Source organism: Montipora capricornis, chromosome 3 (genome assembly GCF_036669925.1).
Source record: "Montipora capricornis isolate CH-2021 chromosome 3, ASM3666992v2, whole genome shotgun sequence".
Taxonomy (NCBI): Eukaryota; Metazoa; Cnidaria; class Anthozoa; order Scleractinia; family Acroporidae; genus Montipora; species Montipora capricornis.
In genome coordinates, this window is record NC_090885.1 from 29,758,277 (window position 1) to 29,771,728 (window position 13,452).

General features: G+C 41.0%; 1 protein-coding gene and 1 pseudogene across 1 annotated transcript; both read left to right on the plus strand.

The window, feature by feature from the left end:
* The first annotated feature begins 2,886 nt into the window (after positions 1–2,886).
* Positions 2,887–5,442, plus strand: LOC138041275 (uncharacterized; annotated as a pseudogene).
* A 2,042-nt stretch (positions 5,443–7,484) lies between these two features.
* LOC138041276 (uncharacterized) lies at positions 7,485–11,588 on the plus strand. Its single transcript, XM_068887045.1, has 3 exons — positions 7,485–7,815; positions 8,523–8,636; positions 10,574–11,588. The coding sequence occupies exons 1-3, from the start codon at positions 7,728–7,730 to the stop codon at positions 11,209–11,211; spliced, it is 840 nt and encodes a 279-aa protein (XP_068743146.1). The 5' UTR covers positions 7,485–7,727; the 3' UTR covers positions 11,212–11,588.
* Positions 11,589–13,452: the final 1,864 nt, after the last annotated feature.

Sequence of the window (13,452 nt, forward strand, 5' to 3'; positions counted from 1 at the left end):
TTTGGGAATCTGACTCGGATGACGACGATGTCTTAGCTGTCATTGGTGATATTGACACCGATGAAGACTCTACAGTTGAGCCACTTCAGACCACGGATAGTGACACCGATGGTGATAGAGACACCGATGAAGACTCTACAGTTGAGCCACTTCAAACCATGGAAACAGAGACATGCCAATTTTCCAGATCTGGCCGGAGGGTTGGGTCATGGATGAGCCGCTACCATGAAAACTATGTGTGAAGCATCGGAGTAGAGGTATGCACTCTGCGACAATAAATACTCGAGAACACTGCAGTGATCTCATCACAACCGGATCTCAAGTCTGTCATAGTATAAACCCGGCATTGAAGACAACAACGGTAAATATATTTAATACAGTCTAGCGATCATTTTTCAGAAGAGCAGAGGAATTGAAGGAGGAAGGGGGGCTCTGAAATTAGCCTGCGTAGCAAACGTTCCTGTTCGACAAAAAGAGCTTCGAAACTATTTTCCGCAAACTGGCCGCGCGGAAGTTGGGAGAAGAGACTGAGGGAACCCTTGCAAGAAGACCCCCTATTTTTGATTGGTGCGGCACAGTCACAATGATTGATAGGTGACAAATTCTGGAGCAAAATATCTCTCCTAAGTTCTAGCGTGACAAAGGCAATGGTGGAAGATGTGGAAGGTTTTGAATCGTGTGTCGAAGCTGAGCGAATCGGGTCTCGGGTTTTACATTGTAAAGGAAAACAGAACTGTCAATGCGCCATCTCTTTAGCTGTATAGATGTAATGGCCGTTTTGCCAACAGGATTCGGAAAAAGCTTAATTTTTCAGATGTTTGTCATGATGTGCGGAGTGCGAAATAAAAGAACTTAAAACGAAGAACCGGCTTCTCGAGTATCATCGTGATTTCTCCATTTCAAAGCATAATACGCGATCAAGTAAGTGGTTAAGGTAAATTCTATGGAAATGACAGCCTGTGATTTAAATGAAAATCTGGACTGCTTGGACAATATCCATCAAGGGAAATTCAATATTATTTACGTGTCAGCTGAAGCCGCTATGGCGTTTCCGTAATTCTTTAAAAGCAAAAGATTCGATAACAAAATAGGGGGTCTTCTTGCAAGCGTTCCGTCAGTTTCTTGCCCCAACTTTCGCTCGGCCAGTTTGCAGAAAATCGTTTCAAAGCTCTTCTGTCAAACAGGAACGCTTGCTACGCAGGCTACTTTCAAATGTTTTCGACTACCAAGGGATGGGGGGGGGGAGTGTCTCCTAAAAAAATAAACCGCTAGCTTGGGGGGCTGCTAAAATTTCAAGCTTCGAGTTTCAATATCTTTATCCCCCCCTTGTCATATTAAACGAACTTTCCCTAAGCTCACATTGTCGTCAAAACTTACAATTTGGTGATTTCGCGTCGTTGTTATGCAGAGTACCGAAAAAAATATGTGCTAAAATACGCTCTGCAAGTGGAGCACGATTATTTTTACCTCTTTAACCAATGATATCTGTGTTTAGTACAGTTGTTGCTGGCGTTGTCGTTGTCTTTTCTTAACTTCGGTTCACGTTTTGCTTGGAAACGTCGCGAACACAGGAAATCCACCATCTCAGGAGCCCATTACCCGGAGCTTCCATCTGTATTGTACGCTTGAGTCAATCTTTTCCCGTATCTATTTTTAGAACTACTACATTTTGACGTATGTAACGTATGTGACTGAGAACATCTGTGAAGTGGTTCATATGCGTCACATTCGTATGTGGCGTAATAAATGGCTGACCATAGGTCTGTTATGATCAGCTATTGTGAAAACACCCAGTAAAGCCCCCTGCGAGGTGCTTCTAAAAATAGAAAGATACGAGACAGGATTGACTCAGAGGGTGAATATCGAAGATGGAGGCTCCGAGTAATGGGCTCCTGACCGTCTGTATTGCTTCTATCTTTTAAGTGCCCCTGTGACCAAAAAATCAATTCTTAGTTTTCTTTGGATTTCAGAACTATGTTAACTAAACACCAAGCGACCAAAGTTTTAATCCTTGATTTAAAAAAGACTCCTGTTTATTTTAACTGAAATTTTCCGTCATTGCTAACTTCAAGATCTTGAGAGAGCTGGATCGAGGAGAAAATGACGTCAAAAGCTCACTAGTTTAAGAATGCAATGTGTGTGTACGTCGCAAAATTAGACATTTTAACTCGTGTTTTGCATATATAATAAGCTGCATTCACGCCCTGAAATCCCTGGATCCAACCTTCTGAAGCCCAATCGGTCAGTTTTGAACGTCAGTATTGGCGGACCGTGAATTTCAAAACTTAAACTCAAAGTAAACGGCCTTTGGATAAAAATCAAAGCTCAAAATTTTGCCAGTCAGGTGATAAGCAAACACAATTTCAAAATCTGAATCTAAAAAAAAAAAAAAAAGAAATGATATTTTTGATAACGGGGGCACTTTAATTAAGTTAATCACATATTGACGATATAACGTATTTATGTTAATTTGTTTTTTTTATTTTCACCCTGAATGAGTACGAAACTGGGCATTTGAAGAATGGACTGCAAAGTTATAATCAAATCGATTAAGAGAAGTTAACATAAAACGGGAGTGTCTGCTCATCATTTTAACGTAAGTGATTAATTTTCAGAATTGAACTCTCGTAAAACTTTGAGATGTAATAAAAATAGAACGGTAAACTATTTTTCGTTAATATCGATCCTGTGTATCATGCTAACCCTGAGGAAAGCAAACTAAAAAGCAAATATCTTAAGTAACTTGTAACGCAAAAGATAGTGTCCGGTCCGAATTTGTTTGCGCCATCTGTAATATTGAAATTTATGCGCGGCGACTTATCATCTGACCTTTACGTTGGAGGGTTAAGAGCCCACTGCAATAATTCATCAGGTATCTTTGTTGTAAACCAATGGAAACGTGATTTACACGAGCGCTCAAGAACTGAAGCAATTTACCAGTAACAAAGTGACATTTGCCGCTCCGGTCCATCAGCCCACTATCGCCTGCTCGTGATGTCATAATTCCTTATCTGTCCATATCCCTTATCAGTTCAGTCGTAGCACGTTCGTCCCTGACTTTTTGGTCGTAGTCATCTTGTTTTTCCTTTCACCATGCGCGTAAAAGTGATAACACTTTTTTGCATTTCAGCCGGTATTTTGGCATTGACGAGCGGAAAATACATAAAGAAGGCGAATGGTAAGAAATGTGACGTTATGCAATGGGACTGTATTTTAGACTTGTGGCTGACAAAAACAATTTTCAACCAAGAGAAAACGTCGTCAATAAGGAATGCAAAATGATAGAATTATTGAAAGAAAGATCAGGATCATGAACAGCGCGGTTTGGCAATGAGTGAAGAAACGAAAACAACTAACCTGGTTTGCTAAGGTCAACAGCTGTCTTAGTGGCTCTGACGAAGGGCTATCGCTCGAAAATCTTTCTTACGTTCTTAAAGTTACCTTTATCAATTCGTTGGATTCTTTATAAACTAAGCACTTCATTTGCCCTATTGCACTGTCAAGTTCAAAAATGGTTAACTGTTAAATTTACAAGCTGATGAAAGTATCAACAGGAGTTGGTCCTCGACATATTACAATCGAAACATTTCGCAAATTGTTTGGTCACTGCTGTTGGTTCCTCACTGTGTTTGCAGATCAGTTCAAGGATACAGATTTAAAGGGAGAGGTAGACAAGGAACAAAGCAATAAGTTGATTCAGCAGGAGTCAGAATCACTCGGCACCAAACCAGAATCCGAAGAGGGTTAGTATTGGTAGAATATTCACGCTTTACTCGTTAGGTAATAGTGTCATTTCAACAAGACCAAAAAATATGTTGACACACACGTACATTGTACTTACCTTTTTTCCAAGAAGAGAGCACAGGGTGAGCTTTAGTAAATTTCGTTACGTCTTTCGTTCGTCTGCCTTTTCAGCGCCATCTTGAACTACGTCATAAGTGCATTGATACGATCGCGCACCCCATGATTTTTTATTCCTATAAGATTGTTTCTAGCAACTGTCGAATGCATTTCAATAATCCGAGATTGCTTCTAGTTATTCTAAAGTAAACCTTACATGTTTTGCTGATTTTTAATGAAAGAAAAAGAACGAATCTTAAGGCAGCACGACATCTATTTCAAGCATCAAGGTTATCACGGAGGTTTTCAAACGCTTAAAACGTTCTATCGTTTATTAATAAAGTATCTCTCTCTTTAGAACGAAAGAAGAAGACCCTTGCGTGTGCAGTGGGATAGACCAGGAAGAGAGCAAAAAGGCCGTCAAGAAAACATGTCAAAGCTCTTGTAAAGAAAATAAAAAATGCCGTAAGACAGGAAAAAGGAGCGACTGCAAGAGTCTACGAAACAGGCGCCAATGCAAATCTGAAGATAATGCAAGAAAACAAAGAAGGGAGATTCCGAACTCCGATAGCCAGAAGAAATGCAATTGCAAGTGCACAGACGGTCTAGGCAAAGGCGATGCCAGACAAGTAATTCCTAAGCCAGGACAACGAGGTGCTGGTTCTGTAAATCCCATTTCCGCAGTAGTGGCTCAACACGGCATCTCTAAAAAGGTCAATTCCAGCAAGAAATGCTGTTGTGACTGCTGCGACTGCTGCCATGACTGCTGTGACTGTTGCCACGACTGCTGCTGCCATGATTGCTGCCATGATTGTTGCCATGATTGCTGCCACTGCTGTGAGCCATGTTGCTGTTGTTGCCACTGCTGTGAGCCATGCTGTTGTTGCTGCCACTGCTGTGAGCCATGTTGTCACTGCTGTCACTGCTGCCACCACTGTTGCCCGTGCTGCTGCGGCTGCTGCGGCTGCGGCTGCTGCAAGAAGTCCAAATCACTGCTAAACAATCAGGCTTTAGCGACCGCCGCAGCGCTTGCTGCGAACCGCCCAGTGCACCACTGAAATACAGCATTTCTCTAACCCGCAAATGATTAAACTGATTTTTCTCCCAAGATTTCTGAATCTCGCAAAAGGCCTCTCTCCTCGTTATGTCCTTTTGGGAATTACGGACGAGCTAAAGCGTTGATATCGCTTCCACAAAGTAGTATTGTAAAAATTATTTAGATAACGTTTGTCCAAACTATGCTTGATGCTGAACATTGAAAAGACTTCTGGAACCCATTGGCTCAAGTTTCTTGGGAGAAAACATAACAGCTTTCAGTAAACTGCGAAGGTCGTGGACTCGCAAAAAAGGTTGATATTGTTGCTGTTTTTCATCTCACTTTTAAGATTTAAATTCAAAGACAATTCCGTTCAGTATAGAGATAGAACATATTTCTCTTACGTCCAATACGAGTTACTAGAAAACTTGTTAGTTAACGAAAAGACAACTCAGCAAAGTTTCACAATATTGAGATAATTATAATGCTTCTCTCATGTACATTGACAGATTTTCACTGCTGTGTACTAGGAGTGTGATGATACTGAAATAAAAAGAGAATAAAGCTAATAACGTAAGATGTATTTCTTTACCTACTTCAGTAACATATTGTACCCAAAGCAATAAATTAGATAATCCCCCGGTCACCACGTACGGGCTATTTAGCACTTATCGAAGCCCAAACATTTTAAGGATATAACTTTTACCTTAGGCTTCGCAATCTCAGTGAGGGCATAAAAGCAAAATCAACAGTGCGCAACAGGAGGCTTCCTTCAATTCCAGCGAAGACAGTGATTGACTTCAAAAACGTCGTAACACTTACGTCATCAATGTTCATGATTTTTAGGGGACCGACCATATGTCAAATGAAAAATGAGGATTTCCTTTCACGATGCTCTGCCAACTAAAGATCCAGAGAAAAACCATAAAATGATCATTTGCAAGTCATACTGTAATCACGAGAATCGTAACCACATTTAATTGTATGCAAATTCGTGAGCGTTTCTAAGAATCTTTTGTGAACTTTCTCACAAGTAATCAGTGCGCAGTCACCGATTTGAAAGGAAACGAAGTGGGAAAAACCAAACCAGTATATACTATGCATTACCAATGATTCCCAAGGGATCGCGTCACGATTCCCTCTTCTAATAATGATTTTTTCTGCTCGTTGTAAATGATATCTTGGTTTTCTGGCGCTTTGCTCGCACAGTAAAGACAGGCGTGCTGTGACAACTATAAGTCCCCAATGAACACTGTTATGCTAAGTTGACGAAGGAATCAAGAGAGGCTAATTCATACGGGCGATGTCGATCTAACATTGGCGGCACTGGTCGTTTGCACATCGGATTATTGACGTCATATCCCAGCTTTGCCAGTGTATCGTATCCTTGGCCCACCCTGTCCCTCTCCCTCTCCACCCAGTAACCGGTGTACTGGCGACCTCCTGGTGGACGATTCACTGTTAGGCGGGATAGCCCTCCGACGAACTTGCGTCCCAGACAGCCGAGCGAAGCTTCTCACTCTATGGAATCGGAATAGCTAGACCCCATTCGGGAAGTAGAAAAGGAAGCATTTTTCCAAACATGTCGACAATGAAAATTCTTGATGACTGAAGAAACCAAGCTGTTTAGGGGCGTACGTGCACCAAAAGCGTCATTACGTGACAAAAACCGAAACGATGTTTGAACAGAATACTACTGGGGTGGAACTCTGAAGGCTGATTTCTATCAGAAGAGACGCCGTCTACTACATGACGTTTGCTTTGAAGTGCCCCTCCACAAACAAGAACAGTGCTGATAAGGAGCGTTAATCGTTGGAAGAATGTTCAATGCTGCATTGCAGCTCAAGCACATAGTTTAGACGGCCTACTCTGGGATAATGGGAGTATTTATTCGCAGATCATGTTAACATTAGAATGTTTGAAGACATAGTACTTCTCATTTGGTACACGTAACGTTTCTTCCTCACACAATGTAATTAAAGTTAAACTACACATAACACTAGACGTTTCATCTATCAGGGCGTGACAACGTCAACAGAAGTGCCCACTGTCGGAAAGTTTCAAAAGAGGCCACCTCGTAGCAGGTCGTGGCAAAGTAAGAACTTTTTGGTGGGAGGCGCGGTGGCCTCATGGTTAGTGCGCTCGACTCCGGATCGAGTGATCAGGGTTCGGGTCCTGGCCGGAGACATTGTGTTGTGTTCTTGGGCAAGACACTTTACTCTCACGGTACCTCTCTCCACCCAGGTATAAATGGATACCGGCCAATTTAATGCTGGCAATAACCCTGCGATGGACTAGCATCCCATCTAGGGGGGAGTAGAAATACTCCTAGTCACTTAATGCTACAGTAACCAGAGATAAGCGCCGGCCTGATGGGCCACTAGGCTCGTAGAAGACTTTACCTCTTTTTACCATGTTAACATTAGAATGTTTGAAGACAGAGTACTTCTCGTTTGGTACACGTAACGTTTCTTCCTCACACAATGTAATCAAAGTTAAACTAGACGTTTCATCTATCAGGGCGTGACAACGTCAACAGAGGTGCCCATTGTCGGTAAGTTTCAAAAGAGGCCACCTCGTAGCAGGTCGTGGCAAAGTAAGAAATTTTTATCACCTTAGCGTGGTATCCCCATCCCTTGTCCGATATACGCAGTTACACAACTAGATCGACAAACGCTGTATTCCGGCCTGTCTGGAACACAGCAGGGGAAAATCATATAGGATTTATTCAATCATATATCCAAAGGTCACCGGTTTTCATTGCCCATTCGAGAGTAAATTACATCATTTAGCCATTACCTGAACTCCTAAAACCATACATTGCAGTTCTTGGAGTTTATGTCTTGTGGCAATGAAGGCGACAAAGGTTCTACGCCTCCTGTTTTTCATAGGATGTGTTGCCTTTGTAGTACAAGGAAAGTCAGTTAAATGGAAAAAAGGTAAGTTTCAAATTTTTAACGTCCCTACAGATAGAAAGATTCCTTATCAACAGATTCATGGCATAGGATTTTTTGATCGCGTTTCCTATTCTTGAATGTGTAGATTTTTGTTACTGAGGATTTGGAGTAAAAAATGTCCCGTCTTTCCCGACAAGTCTTCCGCTGTGTGTTCGCTTTGAAGTTAAATAATAAGGAATTGTAGTCAATGAGAAGAACAACTGGTTCCCACGTGTGGCAAAAAGTAACCCATTTCGCGTCACGAACTTTAGCAGTCTTCAACACAAATCCAGTGCTTAACAGAAGAGAAGAAAAAATTCCGTTGACTGTTTTCGTTTCATGCCAAATTTGCACGTAGTTAATCATATTTAGGAAAATAAATTTTATCTAACAGTAAATGTTTCATGAGCACTTTCGAGCTAATTTTTTCTAATCATCTCATTATGGAAAATCCACTTTCTTGTCATTTGTTTGTAGTTTTTAAAAGAAACCAGTTAAATCATGATCTACGACATTTAGATTGGCAGAACATAAAACTAATAGCAGGATATAATAAATGTCCAATTAAAGGCGAAAACCACAAACACCACCACTCTACAATCAAATGTCATCGACATCACATACAAAGATAATCTGATGCTGTCGTTTTTACTTTCAAGCAAGAGCTGGCGAGGGGAAATGGTGATGAGACTGTATTCGATCTTTTGCAGACGAGATCAAAACTTTGAGACCAAAGAATGAACCTGGTGATGAACAAAAACACAACAAGCTGGCACCAAAGGTCTCGGACTCATCAAACGCTGACAAAACGAAACCAAAAGATGGTTAGCAAATGCGTTACATATGATAAGGCTAATCTGTAGTTCACGCCTGAAAGCGATAAAGAGGTTGAGCACAGGCTGCAACACTCCTGAACCTGAACCTTTCGGTCACTCTTCTCAAACCACTAATCCTGAGCTTCTCAAAAACACTGAGAGTAAAATTGGGTTTAGGCAAGAGAACACGAGAAAAGAAATCTAGCGAATCCCCAATGTTGGGATCTATTCTGATGGGTAGTATAGCTCAAAGATATGAAATTGGTTTATATGTGTTTATATAGTGCAAGATTACAAGGTACCCTGTAAAAAAGGCATTTTGCGGCGAAGGGTGCTTTCATTGCACAACTTTATGTAGGTCAATAATCGTTCGTCAGTGCGTTTTGTGACTCCAGGTCAAAGCGACTCTTCCATAGAGCAATGCATTCCGGCTCTTCCATAGAGCAGTGCCGTCTGGTCGCAAGCGCAATGCATTTTGGTAAAAAGCCAGCACAGACAAAAACATATGATTTTGAAGGTGCACGCTAGAGTAGTCATGGGAATAACCGATAAAATAACCTTCGCTGTATGGTCATTATCTAAAAATATTAGACGGATGCAGTGGATGTGATTCATGATTTTGTTATTTTTAATTGTAGTCATTTGTAATGGTGACTTGTATTTTGTAGTCGATTCATAATTTTAGTTGTAAGAGATTTCAGTTACGTGTCCCGTATTAGCAGAGGATATTCTCCCCCGCTAGACACGTTAACAAAGTCATTAATATTAATATTTTTATTATTTGTTTCAAATAATTACCACGGGACGTAAGGATTTGCTCTGTTATATTCCCTTGGATAAGGTAATTATTGATCAGGAACTACATAATCAGGAGTTTATTTTTATCAGAATGCATTGCGTTTGCGTCCAGATTGCACTGTGCAGCGACCAGAATGCATTTGTTACGAGTTCGAATGTTTTGAGGAAAGGTAGCTTGCAAACTAAACTGAACGCAGGGTCGTTGGAACAACAACAAGAAGATTTATTCCAAAAATGAACGTAGTTTCCACGAAGTAAAACTCTGAATAACTCGTACTCGACAAACTTACACGGCCTCCGCCAACTTGAATAAATTTCTCCATTTTCACAGCACTAAAATTCCACGGCTCTTTCACTCGCTACAACTTTTTCCACAGCGCAGCTACTTCCTTCCAAGTTGTGATCCTTTCCTGGTTTCTGTAGTCGGCAAACAAATGAATTCCTCTCCGGACAGGCCCCCAATGTTACGAGTTCGTGTGTTTTGAGGAAAGGTAGCTTGCAAACTAAACTGAACGCAGGGTTGTCGGAACAACAACAAGAAGATTTATTCCAAAATGAACGTAGTTTCCACGAAGTAAAACTCTGAACAACTCGTATTCGACAAACTTACACGGCCTCCGCCAACTTGAATGCACACAGCTTCTGTCACACTTGACTAAACACGGCCAACGCCAACTCTCTTCGCTTGTGAAAAACTAGTTAGAAAAACACTCCGCTTGTACTCGTCTACTTATATACTCTGACAATAAACTTCTAGAACTTTCTAAATTAGTAATGAATCTAATAATAGAAAGATTACAAAACACACCGCTTTAGAAACGCTTACGTACAAACCTAAATATAAACAAACTACGAACTCGCGCGAAGGTTCTAGACAGTAACGCTTGTCACGCAATACTATTTTTCGTAACAGAATTGCTATACGGATATGCCACGGGAATAAATTTAAAATGAACCAGGAAAATAACCTTCAGTTGTTGTCCTGTAACCAAATGGTAGCAAATGCTACGATACAGCAATTGCTTAGTATGCAGTTATTTTAAATGTCATCTCTTTTAAATGTCGCGTCATGATAAGTTCTTTATCGATGGCAAGGGTTTCTTCTTCCAAGGATCGAGTTTAACAGTCAGTATATAATTTTTTTTCAGATGAAGTGGCCAAAAATGTGAAAGAGGTCCAAAAATGCACTTGCGAGATGCCACCGGACGACAGCCACAAGAAAACTAGATTTGTGAAAAAATGCTACAGCAATCAAGATTCCAAAATGTGCCAAAATGACAAAAAGAATTGCGATTGCAACCAAAGGAACAAAATGCCAAAAAAGTGCAAGTCCGGAGATTACAAGGGCAAGAAGGTTAGGAATGAGCTTGATGAAGAAAAGGTCAATAATGCCACTAAGAAATGGAAATGTCCCTGCAACAGACGCTCGAGTACACAACAAGCAGCACTTGCGGAAGTATCAGATGATCCGGGTGTTTTGGCGGTCGCACCCGTTTCCCCACAAGAAACAGGCCACAGAGGAAAGGGCTCTAAGAAATGTTGCTGCTGCGACTGCTGCCATGATTGCTGCTGCTGTCACGACTGCTGCTGTCCATGTTGCTGCTGCTGCCACTGCTGCGAACCATGTTGCTGTTGCTGTCACGAGTGCTGCTGCCCATGCTGTTGCCACTGCTGCCATTGCTGCCCATGTTGTTGCCATTGCTGCTGTAAGAAATCCAAGGATGCTCCCCAAAAGCCCCAAGTAATAAATCCTCTCATCGCTGAAGCTAAACCACAGCATCACTGAAAAAGATCATCTAATGCCAAATTCAAATTAAACGGTTGCGTAACCTTACTCGTGAAAACATGCAATAATGCCAAACAAACCTCTGTGACTTGCCGACAATATTAAAACGAAAAAAGAAACATCGATGATGTAGAGACAATAAAAAGTTGATAGTTAAAGACATTCATGCTGTTATCATTTTGTTTGCCTGTCCTTGGATGACCTAAAAGGTGTCACAGGTCGTGTTTTCACGACAACCGCTGTCTCGCTTAACATTCCTGAAAGTGCTTTGTTTGCAGACTTTGTTAAGCGACTTAAATTGATACATGTTTTCATGGGTAATATTAAATGAGGAGAGGGCACGTGCCAATACAATAATAAAAATAATAAAAATAGCACGCCTATTGTATTTTCGATTTGAATAACCGCAAACGAGTCCTCTTTGGCCGAAAGTAAGTTGCCAATTCGTTTAAGCTAACTTGGTTTGGTGGTTTAAATTTAATGAGAATGTCATTGAAATTTGCCGACTCGCTTAACTTTAAGCGAGTTGGGAAAGGAACTTGACCTGAAAAAGCGCTCGTGAAAACAAGGCCAAAATGTCCTTGATTAAAACTTACAAGTGCTTAGTCAGTAATTATAGCTTGCAATGATACCCACGCACGAGCACATACTTCAAAAATACCATGGGATCCGGCAACCGGAAGTGAGCTGTTTTCTCTTTTAATTTGTCTTTACACAACCACATTTACATTGCTAAGTATCTTTTCTCCATTAGGGATCTGGGAGACTGTCCTAGCACGCGCAATGTTCTCTTCCGGTTGCCGTCCGCGTATCAAAAACTTGCGTGCTTAAGCTCCCTAGTATAAGCAACGACAACGGCAATGTCAACGATAAAGTCACCATAATATATGTTATCGCTATCGTAAGTGTTTCGCGATTACTTCATCTTTTTCACATTGTTTAATACAGGCCAAGTATCCTGAAACTGTAGGAGTGCGAACGATTTCGAGGAGAGAAAATGATTGGCATTCTCACGTGACTTCAGTGGTCGAAGATGTAGTCGGAGGAAGAAATTCCGACGCCTCTGATGCCACGTGAGAATGCCATGTATTTTATTGGATGCTTGATTGGCCGAGCTCAGTTTGATTCGCACGATGGCCGCACACAGTGAGGAATTCGCCTCGCGAGGCCAAAAATATCAAACATGTTTTATTTTATCCTCACGGCCTCGCGAGGCGAATTTCTCACCAAAATTTCCCCGCACACCTGAGGAAACGGCTGAGCAAACCGCCTCGCGAGGCGGTTTTCTCAGCTCTTTCCTCACCGTGTGAGGCAGGCTTTAATCTCTGTGTTGATGAGAAAATTTCAAGGGTTTTTCGTTTGAAGACCACCGTCAAACATTGAATCCTCCCGAAAAGAAAATTTATGTTTTGTTCCAGTACTCGAAAACTGCAACCAAATGATACTTGGCGCGCACGTAACATCATATTCATGAACGTCAGGCAGCTATAAAAGCATTTGTAAGACACAGCTTCGTTCCCAGGGTCCTCTAAGGAAGAGAGAGGACCCTAGGAACGAGGTTGCTTCCGCGTAAGAGAAAGGTCTGTTTTTATCTCCGACCCATTTCCATTTATTCCAAACAGTAGTGTCACCTCATCAATGCCGCATTATGCTGCATATGTCAAATGACAATTTTAGACGATAAAGAAATACCGTATTCTATTTTACGAAACTTGCAACTATTTGCTGTTTGCAGTGGCCAACTCGAAATAAGGGTCTCCTACTTTGGCAACTGTGCACCCAATGCCAATTTTTCATTATCATTGTCAATCCAGTATATGTCTGTATCGCCTTGCGTTAGTAGTGTGAAAATTAAAATTGATTGATTGTTCGATGGAAAGAATATTGACGGCGCTTCAACTGAGTTCTCCTGCAATCATCGATAATGCATTTTTTTAAAACTAAAAGCAGAAAAAAAGACTACAAACAATATATTTCGTATATCAGCGTGGAACTAAATATTTTGGTAAATACTTCAAGTTCAACCATGCTAAATCCATGTACCATTTCCTGACTACATTGTGGTGACAACAGGTGTCTGATTCGCTTATTGTTTCTTCACTGGTACCAGGTTAGTGGGTCGTTGTTTTCATACGAGTCAAATTTATACGGCAACGAAATATAACATACAATACCAATTTGAGAAAAAAAAAATGAAACGGTGGTTATGAAAACACAATCACAATATCGGTTCCAAAAAAA